Source organism: Parasteatoda tepidariorum, chromosome 3 (genome assembly GCF_982258835.1).
Source record: "Parasteatoda tepidariorum strain Cologne lab strain chromosome 3, Ptep-v5.0, whole genome shotgun sequence".
Taxonomy (NCBI): domain Eukaryota; kingdom Metazoa; phylum Arthropoda; class Arachnida; order Araneae; family Theridiidae; genus Parasteatoda; species Parasteatoda tepidariorum.
Window position 1 is genome coordinate 35,738,794 of NC_141757.1, and position 24,961 is coordinate 35,763,754.

At 28.3% G+C, this 24,961-nt stretch overlaps 1 protein-coding gene across 3 annotated transcripts; it reads right to left on the reverse strand.

Moving 5' to 3' along the window:
- Positions 1-4,460: 4,460 nt before the first annotated feature.
- On the reverse strand, positions 4,461-24,938 carry LOC107448553 (uncharacterized). 3 transcript variants are annotated; one of them, XM_087159050.1, is made up of 9 exons: positions 24,784-24,938; positions 21,110-21,236; positions 16,131-16,254; positions 13,674-13,803; positions 12,091-12,144; positions 10,095-10,164; positions 8,852-8,902; positions 6,871-6,921; positions 4,461-4,763 (listed from the first exon to the last, which is right to left on the reverse strand). In XM_087159050.1, exons 2-9 carry the CDS (start codon positions 21,182-21,184, stop codon positions 4,590-4,592), a joined length of 729 nt encoding a protein of 242 aa, XP_087015176.1. In that variant the 5' UTR covers positions 21,185-21,236; positions 24,784-24,938; the 3' UTR covers positions 4,461-4,589. The 3 variants fall into 3 exon arrangements, with proteins under 3 accessions (XP_087015176.1, XP_087015177.1, XP_087015178.1); XM_087159051.1 differs by having other exon boundaries at positions 24,839-24,927; XM_087159052.1 differs by lacking the exon at positions 8,852-8,902.
- Positions 24,939-24,961: the final 23 nt, after the last annotated feature.

Genomic DNA, 24,961 nt, shown 5'->3' on the forward strand with positions numbered 1-24,961 from the left:
TCCGAATAGATCATTGATGAAACAACTGTCAACTAAAAGACAAGTAAAATATGCAGGATCTTTTATAATCAACTGAATGCCTTTGACCCTAACACCCCTCTCTGCTCAGCGTTACTGCTCTTTTGAGGGATGAAAATTTTTTCTCATATTCTATTCAGGAAAGAGGGATTTAAACGTATGGCCACAAAATGAAAAATTAATTTTTAGCAGTCCTTGACATTTTCTTTTAAATTTGTTTTTCAATAAAAAATTGCTCTGTCTGCATCACAATTTTTATTTTGCATCGCAAATGTAATTCATACAACAACTGAAAAAATGCTTAACATCTTAAATCAATTTATTACTCTTAATGGGCAAAATGTAGAGGCATAAGCACAGACGGAGCTAAATGAGGAGACAACTTTCAGCATTATGAAAATCGAATTGAAGCAATTTTGCTCTCAGATACATTAGATCAGTGTTTCCCAAAGTGTGGTACGCGTACCCCCAGAGGGGTACGGGAACAGTTTGACGGGGGTACTCGTTCTTATGCGAAATATCTTGCAACAAACGAAATTTTAAAATTTTTTTATTTAAAAACAATTCTAGCCATGAAAATTTAAAATTGCGTATTTTTCTATTGGCTATTTTTTTGCAGTTAACAGTTAATAATGAGTGGTGTCAACAGCCAGTTGTGAAAGTTAATTTTTAGGCAATTTTTTTATAGTAAAAAATACATTCATTTTTTTTATGAGTGGTACACAGAGCAACAAAAAATTTAGAAAGGGTACACAAAAGTCATAAGTTTGGGAAACACTGCATTAGATCAATACTGTTGACATAATGAGCAGTATTGATAATATAAAAAGATTGATATTGACTTTTTTTCCACTTGTAAAGTTTGACCGTTTTTTAGAGGTTAATTTCTTTCTCTCTTTTGAAAACCTTTTCCCCACTGAGCAAAAATTTTGACTGAATTCATTTTCTAAACTGGCATCTCTGTCAGAAGTTTTTGGTCAATTATGCATGGTGAATCTTCAGGAAGCACATGTTACTGTTTTTCAAGCTGAAGACAAATTAGCCGTGACGGTTAAAAAGCAGGATCATTGTCTAATTTTAAAAACAGATTATAATTTTAAAGCATTTCCCAAGATTTTCTTCATTCTAACTAGGAGAAGATCCCTTAAGAAGGCATAATCAGGGATGCTACTCGCAAAATATCAAATTGTCTCACCAGAAATTGCATTTCGTCTCAGTTAAAATCTCTTTTTGGCTCAGTTTATCTCAGCTAAAATTATTTTTTTCACTCAGTTTATCTCAGCTAAAATGATTATTAATCAGTTTGATAACAATATAAAGATAATTTTCAGGATCCATAAAACCATTAATAGCATACTAGGAGTACTACAATTATACATACATTCACTATTGCTAGGATTTTAAAAAACCGGCATATGATTGATCATAAGAGTCCACAAAATTGTTTTATGGACTCTATTGTTTTCATATATATTGCATTTATCATTTATGCCAATGAATAGTATCTGTTCCAGAATTTTACAAAGTAAATTTTAACTTTCTTATTTTTTAAAATATAATGGTGTTAACTTTCTAAAAAGAAATATCTATTTAGTTTCAGTAATTCAAAAGGGAAAATACCCATTTTATTTTGAGCTCAAATTTCATCTCAAAATATATAACTAATATTCAGTTACAATGAAAGGTCTACAGATTTCAATAATTAAAAGAGAAATTCAGTAATTAAATAATGAGAGTTTAAGAAAATGCAAATAACACAAAAAAAACACTCTTTGATAGAATTCAGGAGGTGCAGTGAAATTTTGAAATATTTTAGGTAGGAATTTTTCAAGAAAATTTTAGGGAGCACTTAATAGCCAAAAATTAGCATATATACATTTTTATATCAAAACAGAAATATTTAAAAACTATTATAAACAATTTAAAAAGACACACATAAATATAATTTTCTTTCTAAAATGACTTGCATCCTTTATTAAGTATAAAAGTAAACTTTTTAGTTAATTGGCATTGACTAGTATATTGTACTTTCTTGCATTCACAAGATTAGTTAGTTGACTATGTTCTTTTAATTTATATAGCTAAATATACAATCATAAAATGTGATTATGAATGCACCACTTAGTAATTGTTTAAATGCAACAACTGTAGAAAAATATATCACATCTTTACAGTAGCTAATTCAAGAAAAAACTTAATTCTACTTCTTTCTAGAATCGTGAAACTGTATTTTAAAATTGCGTGAATATGAATTGCGATTTTGGGTTTTAAAATCGCGTGAATATGAATCGCTATATTGAATTACAAAATCGTGTGAATATGAATCACGATATTGGATTTTAAAATAGCGTGAATATGAATCGCGATTTTGGATTTTAAAATCGCGTGAATATGAATCGCGATATTGGATTTCAAAATCGCGTGAATATGAATCACGATATTGGATTTTAAAATCGAGTGAACATGAATCGCGATTTTTGATTTTAAAATGAAGTGAATATGAATCACGATATCGAATTTTAAAACCACGTGAATATGAATCGTGCGGTTGGATTTTAAAATCGCGTGAATATGAATCGCGATTTTGGATTATAAAATCATGTGAATATGAATCACGCTGTTGGATTTTAAAAACACGAAAATACAAATCACGATATTGGATTTTAAAATCGCGTGAATATGAATCGCGCAGCTGGATTTAAAAAACACAAATCACGATATTGGATTTTAAAATCGCGTCAATATGAATCACTATTTCGGATTTTAAAATCGCGTGAATATGAATCGTGCGGTTGGATTTTAAAATCGCGTGAATATGAATCACGATTTTGAATTTTAAAATCACGTGAATAAGAATAGCGCTGTTGGATTTTAAAAACGCGAATATACAAATAGCGATATTGAATTTTTAAATCGCGTAAATAAGAATCACGATGAATAATTTTTAGATCACGTGAATACGAATCGCAATGAGTAATTTTTAAATAGCGTACAAATACGAAAAACGAGATCTGATATTACAACTGCGTGATAACGAATCGCAATATTGGATTTAAAAATGCGTGAATACGAATCGCGACGTTGGATTTTAAACTCGCGAGAATACAGATCGCGATATTGAATTTTTAAATTGAGTGAATAGGAATTGCTAGTACGATTTTTAAACAGCGTAAAAAAAGTCGCAACACATAAATTTTAAATAAGTTAAATACGAAAATCGATGATTGATATTAAAATCGTCTGATTAAAAATCGCGATTTTAGCATATTCCAGCGCAATTCCTAATATTTAAAATTCCGAAAATCACCCAAACGAAAAAAAAAAAATCATATCGGTGGTCGAAACGAAACACTTATTAGACTCCTTTCCACTCTATAGCGGAAGTCGCGGGAATCCGACTATCGTTCCTGCGGCTTGGGTTTCTCTAATTGGACTCCCTAAAAAATTTTAGTTTTTGGAACATGGTCGAAAATTTTAAAAATTGGGAGAAAAAAAGCAGATTTCCGCTTTTTTGTGGAAGTCTTTCATCCCTTGGAGACGTGAACGGCAAAATGATCTCCAATGACTCACGGCAATGCGGATTAATATTTGAAACTGAATTCAGGTTTGCCAAATTTTGGACGTTTTGTCTCAGAATGGCGCAGCTTTGGCAGAAACTGAGCTGAATGTCGCAAAATGGCGCAGTTATGCCGTTTTGTCTCAGTTTGTCGCAAATGGCGCAGGCGTAGCATCCCTGCATAATGCATTGCACAACACTTACTAATTTAAGCTGAGTAAAGTGAAAGTTATTCTCCTGTCTATGAAAGAAAACATAATTTTATTAAAGATCCATTTGCAGTAGATGTGTGCGCCACATCAGCAGAAGAACAGCTGATAGAAATTTCCTCAGATGGAGCTTCGAAATTGGTTTCAGAGAAAAAGTCCCAAACTTTTTGTGTCATTTCCAAGAAATTTTTTTCAATGTAAGCTCTGTTGTCTTTCCAAAATATTTCTTTATATGATGGAACATTTCAATTCTTCTTTATCTTAAATGTAAGTACAGATACCATTTGGGAAGCGTAGAGCCGGAAATGAGATTTCAAATATTATACTTGATATAACAGCACTTGTGAGAGAAATGCAACACCATCCTTCTCGTTAAAAATTTTAATTAATGCAGTTAAGTAATATTATTTATTTGAAATAAGTATATTGTGATATTTTTAATTAGCTGTTCCTAAAGCCAAAAAAAAAAAGTCTATAAATAGCAGAGACAGTTTTAGGATTATTAAGGAACCCTTACATCACTCAGCCATATGTTGGGAGTAATAGTCAAAACCTTTGGGATCCACAAAGTCAAACCAATACATAAAGGATGGCAGCGGCGATCAAAAGTTTAAAAAATGCTTGTTTAAGATTCTCCTATATAATCAATTGTAGGTAACAGGCATAAAGAAAGGGTACAATTTACAAGAGATTTTTATTTACAAAACTTTTAATCCTAAAAGAAGTTTTACAAGAGTCTTGCACTTCAATAATAATTGTCATACATGAAAAATATTTACAAATGAATTTTACACCAATGAATAATTTCACTTTGTCATAATTTTCATAAAATTGGGTCTTTCGTCATCGATGTAAACGATTTCACTCGCGAGCAATAATTCCAGGTACTCCTGGGGATAAGATGTCTTAATATAAGTTCCTTCTACTTTTTCCCACTCATCTGGTTTAAGAGTATTCTCTTTTAAATCAGGAAATAATGCCTTAAAGGGAAAAAAAATTCTACATTATCTCATGAATTTATTATATATTGTAACAACACTGACTAAATAAATTTATAAAATATATTACATTAACATATTCATTTTTGTTATTTTTAGTAAAATTCTCTGAAAATTAGTATAAATTAACCATAAGATAACTCTAAAAACTGTAAAACTGCAAAATAATAATAAAGAGTTTATGTGGACTATAATGTAGTTTTTGTGAAGCACTTTTGCTGATGAAATTTTTTCTTAACAGCGAGTCTACTTAATGCAATATAGCATGTTATATACACCAAAAAATGGTTGAAGGTATGTGAAAAAAAAGGTATGAAGCATCTTCTGGGACTGGTTATTTTCCATGGCAGAATTTTTTTTTATATATTATGCTATCAGATTTAAGTAGGCTAAATAAAACTTTCAAAATAAAATAAAAAAACAACTCTTGCTACCAAAAAATATTAACAAAAAAGATAAATACAGAAAAGATAAAGCAAGAAACAGAAGAAATTTAAATTCTGGTGATTTCAGCTCAGTGTGCAGTCATTGAAGAATAAAAATAGAAGATTCATGTTATTTTAAATAGGGACCCATGTTTAATAAAAAAAAAGGTCTAAAAAATTTGAATGTTCCCATAGTTTCTAAAGTCAATCAAAATCACTGTAGATTGTATCACTCTTACTTTGACTGAGTTTCTTGACACGCCACATGTTTCAAATAATGAGAAAATAATATATCATGAACACGCATTGACTGCGAGAACTGTGCACGGACACATTTGCTGGAGGTCAGCTTAACGCTACAAAATTCCAAACTAGACGTATTTACGTTGACTAGAACATTACTTAAATGATAAATAAAATACAAAGATAATGAGGCTATCAAAACTCACTCCTAAACTCGAGATGATGATGACTACAAGACTATCATACTGAAAATACAAATCAACAGAAAAACAACAAGCAGTAAGCACTTAAGTATAAGTGAATATTCTATTTAAACTTTTAAATTTAATTTACATAATGTCAATGCCAACAGTTTAATAAAAAGTAAACTATTATGATAATCTCTGATTTAAAAATATCTACAAATTCTTATATATGATGTAAAACAAAGCTACATTCGTTAACCGCTCCCTGGTGGCAGACTTGACGCCATAAAGAATATTAAAAGATATAAATGTCCGTTGCAAATTTTCTCAGCTCTGTAAATTGCTCATAAGGGTAATGGATATCAGAAATTAATAGTAAAGAATGATTTTATTTTTAAATCGATTAATTCCTTTTTATACCTACAAATATGTTTTTTTCACAAAACATAAATCTATTTATGTATGTGAGTTTGAGCTTTCTTTAAATTAGGAGAAAGGCTTTACATATGCCCAACATGTGTTTACTCTTATCAAGTGTAAAAGAATCCTAATTACAGAATTAGCAGTTTTGATAGACAGATGCTAGCTGAGATCTCCATGCCTATTAGTTTCAAATTTATATATATGATAAAAATGAACAAATAATTATAAAAATGAACAATAAAAAAATGATAAATCGAACAGCCAGTTATCAACATTAAATTAAGTTTCCTTCAATCATTTCCAACTGTAAAAATAATTTAAATTCATAAAATCTACCCTGAATTATTACCTAATCAATTTTCATCACTCAATAAATTTCACAATTTGCTGCATATTTAAAGTTCTCCCCAACCAGTGATTGAATGCAGTCCAGGTTGATTTAAATACTTTTCAAGCAAATGTTGAGGTTGCTTATTATTAACAGACACTAATGAGTTAAATGTAATCTGATTTTACTTATTTTTTCCTATGCATCATGGTTTAAGATTTTACCTTTTAAAATGTTTCTATCTTATTTTAACTGTTTAGTGACTCTAGACTAGTAAGTTATTCAAAAACATTGCCTTGATACTTAATAGATAATAAATTAAAGGTTATAGAAAAGCATTGAGTTGACTGAATCTTCACAGTTCTTGAGTTTTAATTTGAGAGTCGAAAGATATTTGTGCTTAAATATAATTTGATTAAAATGATAAATTTTTGTCAATAAGTTGTTATAACAATGTAATGATAATATAATACTAAAAAATGTACCTGTAGAATTGAAAACAAGCTCTTGCCTTGCTTTAAACTATCCCCAATATCCTAAAAAAAATAATAAATGTACTAAAAATATATAAATCGATATAATTTACACTAAATTCAAAATTTTCAAAGATCTTAAACATTTTCAAAAACATTCTTTAAAAAATAACTTTTATAGTAGAAATAATATATAAACCATTTTTATCCAAAGGTGATTACTTTTCTTTTACTTATGTATCAATATGCAGTCTCCCTCTTTTCTTCATTGTAGTAATCATTTAGAAATAATTCAAAAATTGTCACAACTAATCTAAAGTTTACCCAACAGCAAACTGTTGAGCACCCTTTTCTTAGTATATGGTAAAAAATGTCAGGGCTTCATGGGGGCACTTGTGGCGTGAGAAAGGATAAAGAGGCAAACACTTAAATGATGCTACCTAGAGAAATGGTGTATTTTTATGTGGAATAGAATGAGATCAAACTCAAGATAAAAAGTTTAAAAACTGCAATGGTTTCATAGTATAAAAAGTAAAATTTTTGAATTGTATCTTATATGCCTGACATAACTATCTAGACAAGAAAATATTATTTCATGATAACAGAATAAAAAAAAAAAAAAAATAATAATAATAAGGGGTATAATAATTATGCCAAAAACAAATATCATGATATACCTATGTGTGACATCGTTTGCAGGTAAATTCAAATCATGATTGAAAAAATAATATTGGATCATGAATTTAAAAATACATGTTCAAATTATTGATATCTATTGTTATTTAGAGAGGTTCAGATAATTTGGACCCAGTCAATATGAATAAGATATGTTCTGTTTTTAAATATCAATAAGGCTCTAGTATTTTAGTACCAAATTATTTTTAAAATAATGAAAGCATTATAAACCAGAACTTATTTTATTAGAAAAAATGAATGAATAAAAAATGAAACTTATTATATTAGTGAAAAAGTTTTTACTTAAAAAATTGCTCTTATTCATGATTATGTGTGAAAGCCACCTGCTGTGCATAACTTTGGGGTCAAGTGTCTATCCCTGAGACATGCCTCTCTAATTCTATCTTTCTGTGAGATACTTTTAAAAATAAAAATTTTTCCTTTTGTAAATCATCATCACATTAAAAAAATTATGAAATTCATAGCAGTAACTACCAAAAAAAAAAAAGAAAAAAGATTGATGAATGAAATCACGGGAATCAGATTCTTCGAAAAGGAGAAACTAAATGCATGTTTTCATTTCGAGATTCAGCTGTAATAAATAATATCACATTAAAAATATAGGATTTTAAAAATTATGTGGGAATCAATAGTAATAATCACATAAAAAACAAAACGAAAATTTCTGCAGAAAAGAAAACTAAAATTTTTTTTACTTCCCAAAGGAAAAATCTTTCTGCAAGAATCCACGATTCTGCCAAGGGGGTGCTAATGACTAGTTAATGATGAAAAGCGGTGTAAAATGACAAAATAGAAAACGATTCTGTAAGAAGAGTGGGGTTGTATACGAAAATTTTTGTTCTTATCCTGATTTAGCAATCATTCGTTCAGCTGAGGAGAAAAGGAATAAAAACATGCTAGTTTTGACATTGATGGGTGCCATTTCTCATGTCTTTTCTACTGAAAGAATTTTTTTAGAAAAAAATATCCAAATGATTCTTATAAAATTGTGTTTTAGTTTAAATGGTACGTTCCATACAAAAATCAGAAATATCAGGAGGAAAAGCAAAAAATCAGTAACAATAAGGATTCATTTTTAATCAGGAATATTAGGACAACTACAAACCCTGTATAATTATTGTTTTGGCAAATAAAATCATAAAAAGGTAAATTTAAAAAAGAAAATCACTATTTTGAACATTAGACAGAACACATTTTCTAACTACTATAATACAATGTCAATATTTCTTAAAATTTTCATTATAATCAATATGTTTCAGTTAAAAACTCAGCAAAGCCAAAACAAAAACATAAGTACCTGTCTTTGATTAATAGCGACAGCAGGAAAATATTCTCTAGTAATTCTTCTCTAAAGAAAAGAAATAAATATACATTGAGGAAAAAGTTTATAAAAATATATTCAGAGGTAAATAGTAATTGTTTGGTTTTAATATGAAGAATATTACTTATTAAAAAAAGTAATGATATCTAAAAAAAAAAAAAAAAAAAAAAAATTAGTTTTAAAATCTTAATACAAAAAGTTATTTAGCAAACATAAGCCATGAGTTAATTACTATTTCATTTTAGGGCAAACTATTGTATTCCCCCCCCCACCCGATTTCAAATTGTATCACAAAATAAATTCTGATGTTCACTATTTATTGCAGATTGTTTATTTTTTCTTGTCTACAAGCTGATACCTGCATTGACCCCTGTGCCAAAACTATCTTGGTTTCCCAACTTTAACACTTTACAATTCCATAACTTTATTAGCTTGCAAAAACATTTTTATATTAAAATTAGATATAAAAAAATGTTAAGTTTAATAACGCAAATAACAATGCAGATTAGGTCAGCTATTCTTAACATCATATGAGCTTCTTCTTTTTTAGGTGATTTGTTTTGGAGTTAAAACATTCTACTTGATTTCAGTTTTTCTTAGACTTTGAAGTTTTCTGGACATTTATTATTCAGCAAAAATGTCATCATATCGTAACCAGTGTATCACCCTATGCTTAAAATAGAAATTATAAATTTTGAAGGAAGTCGATAGGAGAAAAATGTTTTTGTTAAAACAAATCCAGTATTTATGTGTAAATATTAGCTACGGTTTCGTACATTCACTATGCAGCAACCTCACATTGTGATATCTATTTTTGTATTGTCTTCAGGGATAATTATATAGAGTTTTGACTGTAATACCCATTCTTATCAGTCAACGATTTACACCTAATATACCAATAGCTTCTGATATAAAAGTGTGGATGAATATATAATGTTGTGGATGCCATTTTTCACTATTATATTAATAAGTACATTTATATGCTTTCATAAATGTTAATTAAAAAAGATGTTTGGACAAGTATTTTGTAGACTAACCAACCTGGCAGAAAATTTTGAGATTTTTTGAGCTCTGACAACGACTAATTTTTGGTGAATGGAAATTTTCTGCTCAAGGGCACTGGAGCAAATGATTATTTAGAAAGAGGGACTAAAAGAAATTTTTTTAATTAACTAAATAAATTATTCTTATATTCCAGTATAACTGTATGCTTACTCACCATCCTACGGATCAGTTTTTCATGTAAATAAATCAGAATCTCAGACCTGAAGTTTTCAGTTTCTTTCGCACTAGAAATATATAGCATTAGATAAAGAATATGTAGCATAATGGTGCATAATCTTTTTGGCAGAACTTGGTTTTTAGGGAATCAGAATTAATTCAATTTCTATATTAATTTGTCTTCCAAATTAAGAAACATTAAAAATATTGCTCACTTTGTTTTCTCTAATTTTATAGCAAGTTTTGTATTTTCTAGTGTTAATAATTGGCACTCCTTCGTTTTGAGACCATAAAAAAATTGCCAAATTATAATAGATACCAGTGATTCCTTCTTAATTGTGATAATAGGCTCTACTGGTATAGTGATGAAAGGTTTTTTATGCACTAAAACAAATAAGTACCAATTAATTTCATTATTTTTTTGGATAAATTACTAACATGTTCAAATTTTAAATAAATTTGGGAATTGCATCTTTTTAAAACATGTTTCAGTTAAAGGAAATTTCCTTAAAAATAATCAAAGATTTAAATCTTTAAACACCTAAATTAGCACTTCAACATTTAAGAGATAATGTGTTATAATTTTAGAGTTCAGAGAAATTCATTAAAATAAATTTGAAAAATAGGTAATAAGCTATACAAAAACTATTTAAGGACAGAAGATTGTGCTACATAGGTGTTAGGTTTAATGAACATAATTAATTAATTAACAGACAGATATAAAATATTTTGTCATAAGACAAGATAGACTAAAATGAATAGTACCTTAACAATAAATCTTTTAAAATGATTATGAATTATTATGAAAACATAATCAATTCAAAATATTTTCTGGGAACTAAAGTAATTGACACAGTACATTATGAACAATATAAATATAACAAAGAAAATTTCTCATATTTCTTTAAAATGCATAAAAAGTGATGATAAACTATATTTAATAAAATTTTTGATAACTAAAAACATGTATTAAACAGCAGTCAGACATAGCTCAGTTGCAAACAGAGAAGAAATATGAAATGCATTTTGGTAAAATGCAAAATCTAGATTATTAGAAATAAACAAAACCAAGAATTGGCATTTTCAGATGATCGAGGCTTATCATCATAATCACACATTTTCTTTTAATTACAATAAAAATAAGTTTGTTTTCTTATTTTTATTTTTACAATCAACACACATTCATGTAATCTTCAAAATACCTTTATTTTTGACATTTTTTGCAACATAAATTCAAGTTCACGGGTAAGAAGATCAAATGTATGCAGTATATTGAGAGAATTTTTCTGACACATTCATTAATGACGCATTTCAAAAAATTAATGTCTTTATAAATTTAAGTCATTGATATTTTCAAAACATGAGATTCTAAATAAATTATATGCAGCATAATTTAAATGAATAATTATGTATAAATTTACTTTTATCTCTAATCACATTTATTATTCTACCAGAAAAAAATTTACAAATGAAAAATATGCCAAATATAAATTCTAGTTCTAATATTTCTAAATAAAATATAAAAGAATTTTTATACATAAATATAATCAATGATTTCTTGAAACTTCTGGACCTTGGATCGCAATTAGCAAAAACTCTGGAAATCTGGATTTTTTCCGGAGCACAATCAGCTCTGTAATTAGTCACTAAGCATAAATTTTCACCTTTTTTTTCAGTTGTAATTATGAATCCTTAAATACATGAAAATATGACATAAGTATTAATGTTACATCAAACTCATAAAATAAAGCAAAGCAACATCGGTCGAGGGGATTTCAAATTGAGAATGAAGCATATTCAATTCTTGAGATGATTCAATTGAAATTTTTCTGGTAATTAAAATGTAAACCTTTTTGAAATCAATAGTGCTGTTTTAGAGCTTGTGTATGGGGTGACAAGGCAAGTTTTGTAAAATGAATGAACCAGAAATATATGATCATTTGATACTTAGTCTGGGCATTTTAACAAATAGTAAAATATAAAAATGATCTTACTCCTCGAATTCCTTCGAAAATTGGTGAGTGTCTTCGTGACATATTTTCTTTAACCTGAAATAAATAAACAATGAATATGAGAAAGATTTGAATGATGCACAATTGAATAATAGTATATATCTCTACACTATGTAATGTGATACAACAAACATTTTAGGAACTTAGTAGAGAGAATATGTTAAGTTACATTTTTAATTATTGTAAAATTAAAAAAGAGAAATTTTTAAGGTTGAATGGGTGAGGTACTACTATCATTCAAAGGTTATATTATTATATGCAGATATTAAAATATGCTGAAATATTTTTCTGTGTTTGTTTCCTCAATGGAATTAACTGTTCAGTCCTTAACATAGAATCCAGAAAAGTATAAGAAAACTTCAGTAAAAATGAAATGTCAGTTCTTTTTTACAAAAATAAGTTGAATAACATAAAAGCGTTAAAAATTTATAATAAGACTTTCCCGCGGACAGGACAAGTGATTCATTTATTTTATATTTGCAGAAGCAACTGGCATCAAAAATTGGGAAAGATTTAAAGCAAAAGATGGAAAAAAGTGACTGGTTTATTTGAGTCGCCATTTTTTTGCTCACTATGTGGCTTGCCTGTTGCTTTCAGCTCTACTTCAAATTGCCCTTAAGAATTGATCCCTGATCCTTAATGACAGTTCAGAGTCCTTGCAGCTCGTTGGTCATGGCAATAATCCTATTTCTTTTTCAACTGTTGGCACCCTATAGTCGCATGATTATTGCTTATCCATTACTTCATCTTACTTGTCGTTTTTATAACAAGACAGATGAGGGATTTCACAATCTTATTTACTGTTTCTTTAATACAATTTTAACGATGAAATTAATTTAATTATTCTCCAATGTGTCACAAGCTATGATGGGACCTCTGTCAATGAGGAGGCGCCTGCAAAATTCACCTTGTTTTTGGCACATGATCCTCTCTTCTCCTTGAGAAACTTATCATTGGTGAAAACAATAAGTATATCAGGATACTCCTGTAGAGTAGTACTGATGCTTGTAATAGTTTGGGGTGTCTTATACAAGACAAGAAAAGAACCCCTTCTAATTTAGCGAGAAAGAGAAGTGTAATCTGTTTTTGTATGCAGATGGGTAACGATCAGTATCACAATAAATGAATAAAATCAGAGTGCTTGCATGGGGGTAGACAGCACTTCGTTGTTTGCTCCAGATAAAATAAAGTCTATACATAATTTTATTTGTAGGTATTAGGTTTCCGTTGATATTGGGCAGCGAAACAGTTGATTGATCCAGGCTGGGATCAGGATAAAAAGAAACAATTTTAACAATTGAATAAAATTTACAAATAGTTTGAACATTTTGAATTAAAATGTGCATGTTTTCTCTTCCTTTCTTTAAAAAAAACTCTTATGGTGGTAGTGAAATGCTCACACACTGCCAAATGCTTTTCATGAGACAACTTTAACAAAATGTATTCAAGAGGTTCAAGTAAAATTCCTCGGTAAGTCCAAGTTATGCACGTAAGAACAGAATTTTTCCAACTTCTTTTTTAAAAATTCTAGATTATACTTGTTAAATCAATGAATGAACACTTACTCTGATTCTTTTTCAAGAGTTATTTTCTTCATATCCTTTTGAAATGAAAGTAGTTCTTCCAAATTTTTGACATCCTCTTGCAGTTTTTGATGAACCCACTCAAACAGCAGTGTTTTGCACCTAGGAATGACTGCAACAAACATATTTTATGGTTTGTTTCAAGATATTCTAAGAAATTATTCATTCAGAATGTGGCAGTCTAAAAATTTTATGATATAAGTTTCTTAAATTTGAAAGAAGATTGCTTATCAAAGAAACATTAATAAATTGTAACAAATTTAAAATATATAAATCTCTCGAAACATAAAAGCAGTGAGTTAGAAGGAACGGCCAGATTCCCAATCCTCTAACATCCACTTTAAATACTTATATCGTGGATTCGATGGTAAGGCATCAGAGTAAACACAGAACTGCAAGTTTGTACAGCTGAATATAAAGCCACAGAGTAGTAGATTTTCATTAACAAACGCAATAGCATAAAAAATGTAACCAGAGCACTCCTATTTTTTTTTTTTTTTAAATATTCAGATAATCTCTTACATTTCTAAATATAGCTGCCACTAGTTTTTATACTAGAGTGTTTGTCTCCAGTTTAGTTTGCTGCAAAACCTAATTCGTGTTTATAGAAAGTGACATTTTTTATGCACTTTTGGTCTCTCTTAAATTCTATCAAAAGTTAAGTTAAACAAAAAAGCAGTCAGTATTCTGAGCAATGCCATCTAGGTATGTTTTTTGTAACTAGAGTATAGAGAAAGAACGAGTAAGTTCAGTTTTGTGCTATTAGCGAGCAGTATTGTGAACGCAATAGAGATCTACGATCTCTGGTGCCTACCATGTTTATGGAGAAAAATAAATATTTTTTGAGTTTGAGTCTTTGTGGTAAGTGATTATGAGCTATCAGTGAGTATTGTGTGAGACAGAGAGAAAGAAAACAGTCAGCATGAACAGATGGCTAGTTTTCAATGTATTATTGCAGTTAATTTTGTTTTATTTAGATAAGCAAACTTATTCTCATATAATAAATATGACAATAAATAAAAGGGTTATTATGATAAATTTCTCTTGAGAGTTCATAATTGAATCTACAAATTATAATGCACAATGATTACTATATTTAGGATCATATTACCACATTTCTAACAAATATCTTTTTAGTCGCAGACCCACCAAATCTCCCATTTGGAAGCAATGCAGGGGTTATCACACCATTTATGCAACATTATAATTTAACAGGTCTTGCATTAAACTTTTATACACTCTATTTTTTCACATTTTCATAAAAATGTCACAAAAAAAACCTACCACATTTTAGTTATTTCACTGTTTTCTGGAAATACATTATTTTTCATTCATAACAAATATGGATACAAGGATGTTTCATGAATAGAAGAGTGTAGGAAAGTCATTAGCTTGCCAGTGATGGAGACGATGGTTCTTCACCAACAATGAAATTAACAAGAGAAATAAAATGTTCTTTTGCTATTAGGTAGCAATAACTACCGAATGAAAAGTAATTGGATTTATGATGAGATCGACACACACGAAGAGTGTCAAAAGTAATTACTGAAATTCATGTATCGTAATAATCTCGTATTAAAAATATTGGGATTTTCAAAACTAAGCACAAATCCAAAGCATTAACAGGGTTCCCTCTTAATTTTAGAAATAAGAAAAAAAAATCCATTACTTTTTCAAGTAAATTTCAATGAAAATTGAGACCATATTTTCATCAGAAAACTTTGATTCTTTTATTTGCAACGTGAAATATTAGATTTTCTGAGTAAAAGAATATCATTAAATGAAAATGAGAACATTTCAGTTTGACTAAAATGTGAAATTTTTACAAGAAATAATTCTACTTAATGTTAGAATTATTTAATTCGAATCTCAATAATTGATTACTGTTACGGACAATTCCCAGGTATGCTATAGGAATATTCTAGGTTTTCATAAAAAAATTGCGGCTTTACCTGATTTTTTAGAGCTAAAATGAAATTCTCTGAAAATTTCAGGTTTTCCCTGACCTGTGGGAACCCTGGTTAACCATTGAAAAACTACATTGCTCGAGATTGGGTATGTCAAAAATTTAAGCGGCACAATTTCAAATTTTCTTAAAAAAAAATTAATTTTTTTTCTAATTTTGTTCAGGTTGCTGCCGCAGACCAAAAAATCCAGGGATGGCGGGCCGCAGGTTGTGCACCGCTACGATAAAGAAAAAATCTTATTTTGGAAAAGGGGAAATTAAGAGCTTTTTAAAAACACCCAATGAAAAAAGTCCCTTTAAGGGTTTATAAAAAACGAAAATTTAAAATATGCACCGTTAAGCAATTTTAAAAAATGCTATGCAGATAAAAACCACTGCTATTGACTAAGAAAGAAAGTTTTCATACTTATAAGCAATACCTAAAAAAAATAATTAAAAAAAATGTAAGAAATGAGAAGGTAACAGTTTTATACCATTCGGATTACTATTTTTCATCACTTTATTTTCAGCTTTTAAATTCAAATATTGTAAATTCAAATCTTCAATAGTATTCCTACTCCTTGTTTTGATTCCATGCTCTTTACATTGTTCTTGAAGCTGGTGAGAAAAAATTGCAGTAATTAAAAAATAAATCAAGAGCATTTTTTCTATCATAACATATACAAATAACATCATATAATTCAACACATAGAATATGCACATTTTGAAACAGTGATCATAACAGAGAATCACAGGCAGATTCACAAAGTGACACTCAAAACCTCACAAATCTTTTCCATCTTGAAACTTAAGGCATGACTGAGCAATGATTTTACCCCAGACCAGGACAAAGCTTATTGCGGAACCTCAGTTTAAAATTTTAGTTTTTGTATTTTCTTGTTTGTAACTAAAGAAATTCTTTGTGATTTTCTTCTAAAAAACTAATTCAAAGACACTAATAAGTTTTTTTTGTGAAGAGTTTTTGATGAGGTTCTAGGACAATTGTCTCTATCTTTATTTCCGTTAAATAAGGTCTAGATTTGAAGTAATATTTTTTTGAAGAAAAAAAAAATTAACTCTGAACAATTTATAACAAAAAACATTTCTAGTTTTTGCAATATTATAAAGAAAATTGATAAAAATAAATGATTTTATGTTCATAACATGCCAAAGCTGTATGATGTACAATGCACACAAAAAAAAAAAAAAAAAAAAAAATGAGCTAAACATTCTGAATAACTTTAGATCTAATGATATGATTTACATGAATTAGAACTTAATCTTAATTGATTGAGGGGGAGACCTCAAATACGCTAATTAATTACTGCAGACGATATTTTATATTACAAAATCAGACAGAAATATGTATTTTTGTTGAATAAACATCCTTCCTTTTACAGATTCGGATTTCTGATGTAGCTGCAATCCCCTTTCTGGTGTATTTCGTCATATTTCGAGAAATATTTTAGCAGAAGGAAACATTTTTACACAAAATTATAAAATTTGTTTATCCAAAGATAATTCCATGCAAAAAATAATTTAATAATTACTTATTTCATTTAATAATAGTCTTAATTGTTTGAAATGTAAGGCATGAAATTTTTTATATAATTTTAAAGCATGCAATTTTATATGGCAAAAGAGAAATTTTGAACGAAATCTGTCAAATTGCTTCTAAGAAATCGAATTTTAAAAGTCATCAAACTACAAATTTTACATAAAATAACATTCTTTAAAATAGTGTAAAAATGTTCAAACTGTACAATTCAACAATTAAATAAAATAAGAAAAACAAAAATAACTATTAAAAATTTTTTTTTTGAATTTTATTATTTTTGAACAAACTAATTTTATAATTGAGTGAAATTCTTTTTTGATATGACGAAATAAACAAAAACTAAAATTAACTGGTCCAAACTACTTTGCACCGCTCTCCTGAACAAACTATTGCAACCATATTTAAAAGATTGTAGCTACCCCTTACATTTCTAGGGTCAAAAATCCAAATCTGATGAAAAAAAGGTATGTTTACTCAGAAAAAGTAAATTTTGTGTCTGATTTTGTAACTTAAAATATTGTCGGTGCTAATTAACCCTTTAACTTGTGCGCTCGAGTCAATTCGAGCGCGATAAACAGGTCAAACCGTGCACACTTGAGATAATTCGAGCGGCATTGTATTTCAGACTGCTATAATTTTTCACACTCAAATATAATCGAGAATTGAAAATAACAATGTGAAAGCTAAGAAAAAAAAATCGTTTTATTGATATTTATGATTTACATAGCATTGTAAGCTATAACACTTATTTATTCAAGAATAAAATACACAGAGATGCCAACTTGCTCTGGACAGCAAATATATATTTCAAAGTGGTAATTTATAAATTGTGATTCAGTAGACTTTTATCCACCACTATTTCTAAATAATTCGTAGGCTTATATAATTCACCACTTTATAGTACTTATGTCATGCTATACCTTTTAAAAAGCAAGCAAAAATAGTCAAATATTTGCAAAATTTACTTTGTAGTTATTTTAGGATTATTTTGGCGTGTCCGAAGCAGTTGGCACCTCTGAATATAGCCTTTTTCCATGGAACAAAAGGGCAATCCACAAATTTTTTTTCTTTCTAAAGTGTGTTTCTTTTACATAAAATTTTTTTTTTGATTTTTTGGGCCAGTTTTTGTACAAAAAATCTGTGCGTTAAGGGGTTAATTAGTATGATTTAGGTTACATCTTTGAGCTATTAAGAGAGTTTTGTAGTACGTGAAAATACGACTATTATAGGGGTGCACAACTCACGGCCCAAATGCGGCCCTTCGACTACTGAAGTGCGGCCCGCGAGAGCTTCTAAACACAATACAATTTTTTTTTTTAAAATAGCAATTTTTAATCGCACTTTTAAGTCATCACGTTTTCTTTTTCTTCTCATTGGTACAACAGCCCAGGATGGGCCCTGGCCTTCTCAACAAGCCTATGCCAAGACATTCTTCCCTTAGTCAAGGTTCTCCAGTTAATTATCTTTAAAATTTGTAGGTCCTTTTCAAGGCAGTCTCGTCCTTTTTTTCTTGTACCTGTTGGCCTGGCACAGAAAACGTTTCTGGTTGTCCTGCTATCCTCCATTCTTATAATGTGGCCTGCCCATTTAATCCTTTGAATTTTGATAAATTTAATGACATCAGGTTCTTTATATGCTTTGTAGAGTTCCGTATTTGATCTTCTAAACCAGGTGCCATTTTTATTTATTCCACCAAAAATGCTTCGCAGTATTTTTCTCTCAAAACTAGCTATCATATTTTCATCTCCACGGGTCATTGTCCAGGTCTCACATGCGTATGTAAGCACCGATCGTATAAGACATTTATAGAGTAACACTTTTGACGCAACCAATTTTAACAGATTCTTTAGTAAATGTACGTTTAACGTGCTTTCTTTAAGCCGATTTTATAGTAAATATAAATGATTTTTTTTAAACAGTTGTTTTCGCTTTTCTACATGATTTCAAAAATCCCGAATTTTTATTACGACGCGATTTTCAGATCGCAAATTTAAATAATCACTTTTCGTTCACTTCATTTGTAACGATTTCATCTTAAATTTTTAATCTTTTTTTTTGCAATTCTTTCTTTTTTTCAACAATTTTTTTTGGCAGTTATTGCTATGCGTTCCCACGTATTATAAAAAATTCCAATTATTCTATTACGACATGCAAATTTTAAATCATGCATTTGACACGCTTTATTCGTGCTGAGTTCAGCATAAATATATTTTTTCCCTTCCATTTCTTATCTTTTTTTTTTTGCAATTCTTTCTTTTTTTCAACAATTTTTTTTGGCAGTTACTGCTATGCGTTCCCACGTATTATAAAAAATTCCAATTATTCTATTACGACATGCAAATTTTAAATCATGCATTTGACTTGCTTTATTCGTGCTGAGTTCAGCATAAATATATTTTTTCCCAATTATTTCTATACTTTTCAACATGATTTTGACGATCCCGTTATTTAACTATGATGTTATTACGACACGTGCTAGACGTGTGCGACTGTTAATCGCGCAATTATAATCACTTTTTGATACGGTATTTCGGTACAAATTTATCGTAAATCCTAGTTATTTTTCCTTCGTTATTATAATATGATTTGGTCGAATGTGGTAATGAATTGTAATTGTTCCCACGTATTATAAAAAATTCCAATTATTCTATTACGACATGCAAATTTTAAATCATGCATTTGACACGCTTTATTCGTGCTGAGTTCAGCATAAATATATTTTTTCCCAATTATTTCTATACTTTTCAACATGATTTTGACGATCCCGTTAAAAAAAAAGTAATATCTATAAAAATTCAAAAATAAAAATAACTTAGAAAAATACATTTCTAAAAAATATTCTGCCGAATATTTGACCGATCATTCAACCAACTGAATTTTTCACAGAATAGCCAAATACTCGTTACATCCCTCCCTAATTTAAATGCAATGTTATTTCAACTTGAGAAATTCATAAAATGGCGGAAAACGTGAATTTTTAAACTGCTCACTGTTTGTAGTTTGGATTTCAATTTTTTGTTGCTTAAGTGATCTTTTTCGATAAAAAAGGAAAATGTTTAAGATACAAAAAAATCTAATAATTAATAAAATAAAATAATAAAGTACATTACAAAATAAGCATTGAATTTTATTTTGAAATATCACAGTTTTTTTATTTTAGGCTTTTGTTTCAAACCTATACATTTTCTTCAATTAAAATATTTAATTTGAATTTATAATACTTATATATGACTAAACTTTTTCTTACTTTCATTCTGTGGGCATTGCAGTTTTTTTTTTTTATTTATTAGAATTTAATTCTAAAATGAATTTTCGTATTGCATGATATGATGAAAAAAAAAACCATTTCTTTTCCTCAATGTTTATTTATTTGGAAAAATCTATGGTCATATGATAAAAATAGAAAGTTTTTTTTTTGTAAAAAAAAAAAAGTATAAGTTTTTTTATTTTTGAATGAATTCTAATAATGGAACACTACTAAGTTATTGATATTACTAAGTTTATTGATAAAAAAAAATGGAACGCTAATGTTTAAATTGTCATTACATTTGTCATTAACATGACTAAATACACGTGCGGCCCTTCGTTAGCCAACCTGCTGTTCAAGTGGCCCTTCACTCAAAAAGGTTGTGCACCCCTAGACTATTAGATCAAAAGTAAAAAAAGATCAATAGTATGTGCTGTACATACTATTATAGTGTAAATAAGATTAGCTGTAAAACAACATTTTCTTTTGTCATATTGAAAGAATGATTCAAGTTGTATGTGACTCTAGTAAAACTCTGCAAATCATTTAATGTGGTTTTAAATCTGTAGTACCACATTTAAGATAAATATAAAAGCGCGATCAAGGAAGAACATTATGAAGAAATTTTATGCTTTAGAATGAGTGACTGGTAATAAACAAAACTTTACCTCTGATACTTGTTTTCTTTTCGTTACTATCATTTTCTGGAGAGCTTGAGGATGTATGTATTTTCTTTCAGACATTATATTCCAAGGGTCTGTCTAGACTTTTTTTTTTTTTTTTTTTGAGCAGTACCTATTTTGTGAAAATTTAGACATAATTTGTGTAAATAAAAAATATATTAAAAAATTGACACAAAAATATGGTAAAGTAAGAATATATTTTCAAAATGGGATCACTACAAATAAAAATCATTTATGACTGGTAAGTTTCGATATGTTTTTTCCCATATATTCAAAATTAATTTTGCTATTGTAAAATTTTGGGCTTAAAATTATATCCAAATTTAAAAATTCATAAAAACCTTTCAACTTGAATTTAATAAAAACATGCATTTAACAGTACTGGCACTACAAGTTATTTCCATTATGAGAACATTTTCAACTAGGTCATACAAAAACAAAATTTTAAGAGGAGAGGAGAAGCTTAGAACTTGCTTTATTAAAATTTTGTGAAACTACCGTTCTTACTAAAGTTAAATTTGTGAAGGTGACGTGAAACGGTAGTAAATTTGTATTCAAACTAAATAAATTTAAATATTATAAATAAGAATTTTTAAAATAATGTTTTCTGACCTAATTAAAGTACTACTAGAAATTTTTTCCCCTTTACTGCATCTAAATATGGCAGGTTTCTTCTAGAGTAGAAGAAAAAACCATCACAGAAGGAATAGAATTCTGCCAACCCAAGTGGAAGAAGCTCTTTTTCAAAAAATAAGATCTCATATTAAAAAACTTTTGTAATATAGTTTATATTTACAATCTAGTTTAAATAATAGTATTGATACCCAAGATAATTAATACATCACTTTTAAATAAAGGGAAACCTATAAAGCAACAATTGGAAATAAAAAAATAATGGAATTTAAAAAATTAAAAGAACAGTAGTAATTAAATATTTTATATAAATGAAGAATTTAAAATTAAATTTCATAACTATTTAAACAATTGTTGAAATATTGTATTTGCAATTAATATTACTTAATTAATAGATCACACACTAAGCAAACAATCTATTACTAATCACATGTTGAATTCACAATTACAAATAGTATACTAATTTTTATAATTATTGTTGAGTGTGAATAAGAGGGGTAATTTTGACACAAAGTGAAAAACCCTAAAAATTTTTAGTGTAAAAAATCGATTTTAAGATACCAATATATATAGTATACATGATTCGTATTTAATATAATTTTTTGAAATAAGATTTATTGTTTAATTACCTACAAATGAAGAATATATCACCCTTTATAGTAACTAATTTAAGAAAATCTTAATTCTTACAAAAGTCCAGATGTTGGATTTTTGAAATTGCGTGAATATGAATCGTGAAATTGAATTTTATTAATGTGAATATGAATTGGATTTTAAAAACGCGTATACAAACAACGAATCGCAATGCATAGTTTTAAATCACGGAAAAAAAACGAAAATCGATTTTGATATTACAAACGCATGTATACAAATTGGAATATTAGACTTCGAAAATGTATGAATACAAATTGTAACATTGGATTTTAAATTCATGTGAATACAAATCACAAAATTGATTTTAATAACGAGTAAATACAAATCGCTACTTCGGATTTTTAAATCATGTGAATACGAATTACAACATGTAACTTTTAAATCAAGAAAATACTTAAATCGATGCTTGATATTTGAACAGCGAGAATAAGAATCGCAATATTAGTGTATTCCAGCGCATTTCCAATCTCATAATGCCCTCTAGCGCAATTCAAATTGGATTTCTGCTCATTGGCGGAAGAATAACATGTATGTAAATTCTTGTTAAAGGGAATTTTAAAAAATTTAAATTTGACTTTTAAATTGCTGAATCCTGTGAAAATTTCTTCAGATTATAAGTTTTTGATTAGCAAAAGTCTGAGAACCAATGGTCTTAAGAAACACAGAATTCCACAATATTCTCAGAAAAAATAGAGGCACTGCTCCTAATATTTAGACCCGGAAGGATAATACAGAAAGTGCGAAATTCCAGGGTACACCTGGAATACTCAAACTGAGTCTTAGATTATATGATAAATTGATTTTAAATTTTTGTACAAAACTAAAATAACATAAAAAGTTATTTTCTTTCCTTTTTTTTAAAAAAAAGACAAATGTGAAAAGCTTTTAAATAAATTAAATTTAGAACTGAATTTGAAAATTTTTTCCAATTTCTTTATGTTTTTTCCAGTGGTGACCAGGTACAAAATGTTAATATTGATTGCCTCATTCAAATTTCTTAGAGCTAGGGAAATTTTCGATTTTTTTAAAAAAACTAATTAAATTGTCGATTACGATGTACCTCTGCCATATTGAATCCACTTATAATCAGAAATTCTACGCAAAGTTGTATTTTTAAATTTAATGCTATTGTGAATAAAACTGTTTCAAAGTAATTAAAAAAAATAATAATAATCCGAGCCCGTGCTTCTTTCACCACTGTGCAGAATGGGATAAAATCATAAGTTGGGGGAAAAAAATTATGTTTGAGCAAAAGTATTGGCATACGATTTTTTCTACCAAAAAGAAAAATATATATTCTTCTTGATCCTGAAAATTACTCCAACATAAATTTTTCTAAATAAATCTTGTATTTTTTTAATTTGATTATCGTAAATTCACTTAGATATGTGGTATAACTAATTAGTGTTACATTAAGTCCAGTGTGAAACAAAAACATTCGTAAAATACAGATTAACACATTTGTCGCCGGATCACAACAAAATTCTCTCTTACAGTTTGCGTCATTAAGTAGATTAATAGATAGCTAAATGCATATTATCATATATTTTTCCAGAAAATATATGTTCTCATGACATATTGTTTATAAAAATAAACTTATCGTAAAATTTAATGGGGTAGGTAGCTAAAATAAGAAAATTTAACTTTCATTTTATCCTTCTAAATTATCCCTTTTCAAAGTATAACCATCTGTACTCGGCTGGCAATGAATGTGTTAAACCAGTGCCCAAATTTAGTTAAAATCTCTGAGAGTAGTATAAAAACTAATAAAAGAGAATTAAATTATTCAAATAATTTATCTTCTACCGTGATCCTTTTTTCCTGAATGATTACAATTTTGACAGTTTTTGAAAAATTCTTTAAATAAAAAAAAAAAGAAAAGGTACGTTCAAAATGAAATATATTTTTTTAAAGGAATCTAAAAAAAAAACATCAAATGTTGCTTCAGATTTATATTAATGCTTTAGTTAGAAGTTAGGTTTAATTTTCAAAATTTAAGATTTTCAAAATTTCGAAGTTAGGTTTAAAGTTATCAAAAATTAACCAATACCTATTCTTTTTTTGTCTTCAAAGGCGATAAAACATCTACATTTTTTATCCACTTTCCCATTTATTGATCAGTTACTCCTCCCTAACTATAAAATAACTTGATTTGAATTTTTAAAACAGCTCATTTTATAGTAAATTTGTATTTTAGCTTTAAGTTTTCTAAGGGAAAAAATTAATCATAAAAATTTGTTAAGATTTTCCCTTGGCAAAGACTTGAAATTTGGTTAATTTACTGGCTAGTAATTAAGTCCTTGGCACCAGCCTTGAAAATAAATAAAAATTTTAAAGGTATGATGATGGAAATATCCCCCAAAAATTCTTACTTTTTTTAGTATGATCCGAATGATAATATAATAATAATAAAAAATAATATTATACCACTCTGTATTCCTCTTTTGTAAACAAATAACAAATTAGCGCGAAAAGTTTAAATCGAAAGATTTCAGTTGCTTATTTCTGCAAGTATTCATCAGGTAAATGAAAGAATCTTTTTTGATGGAC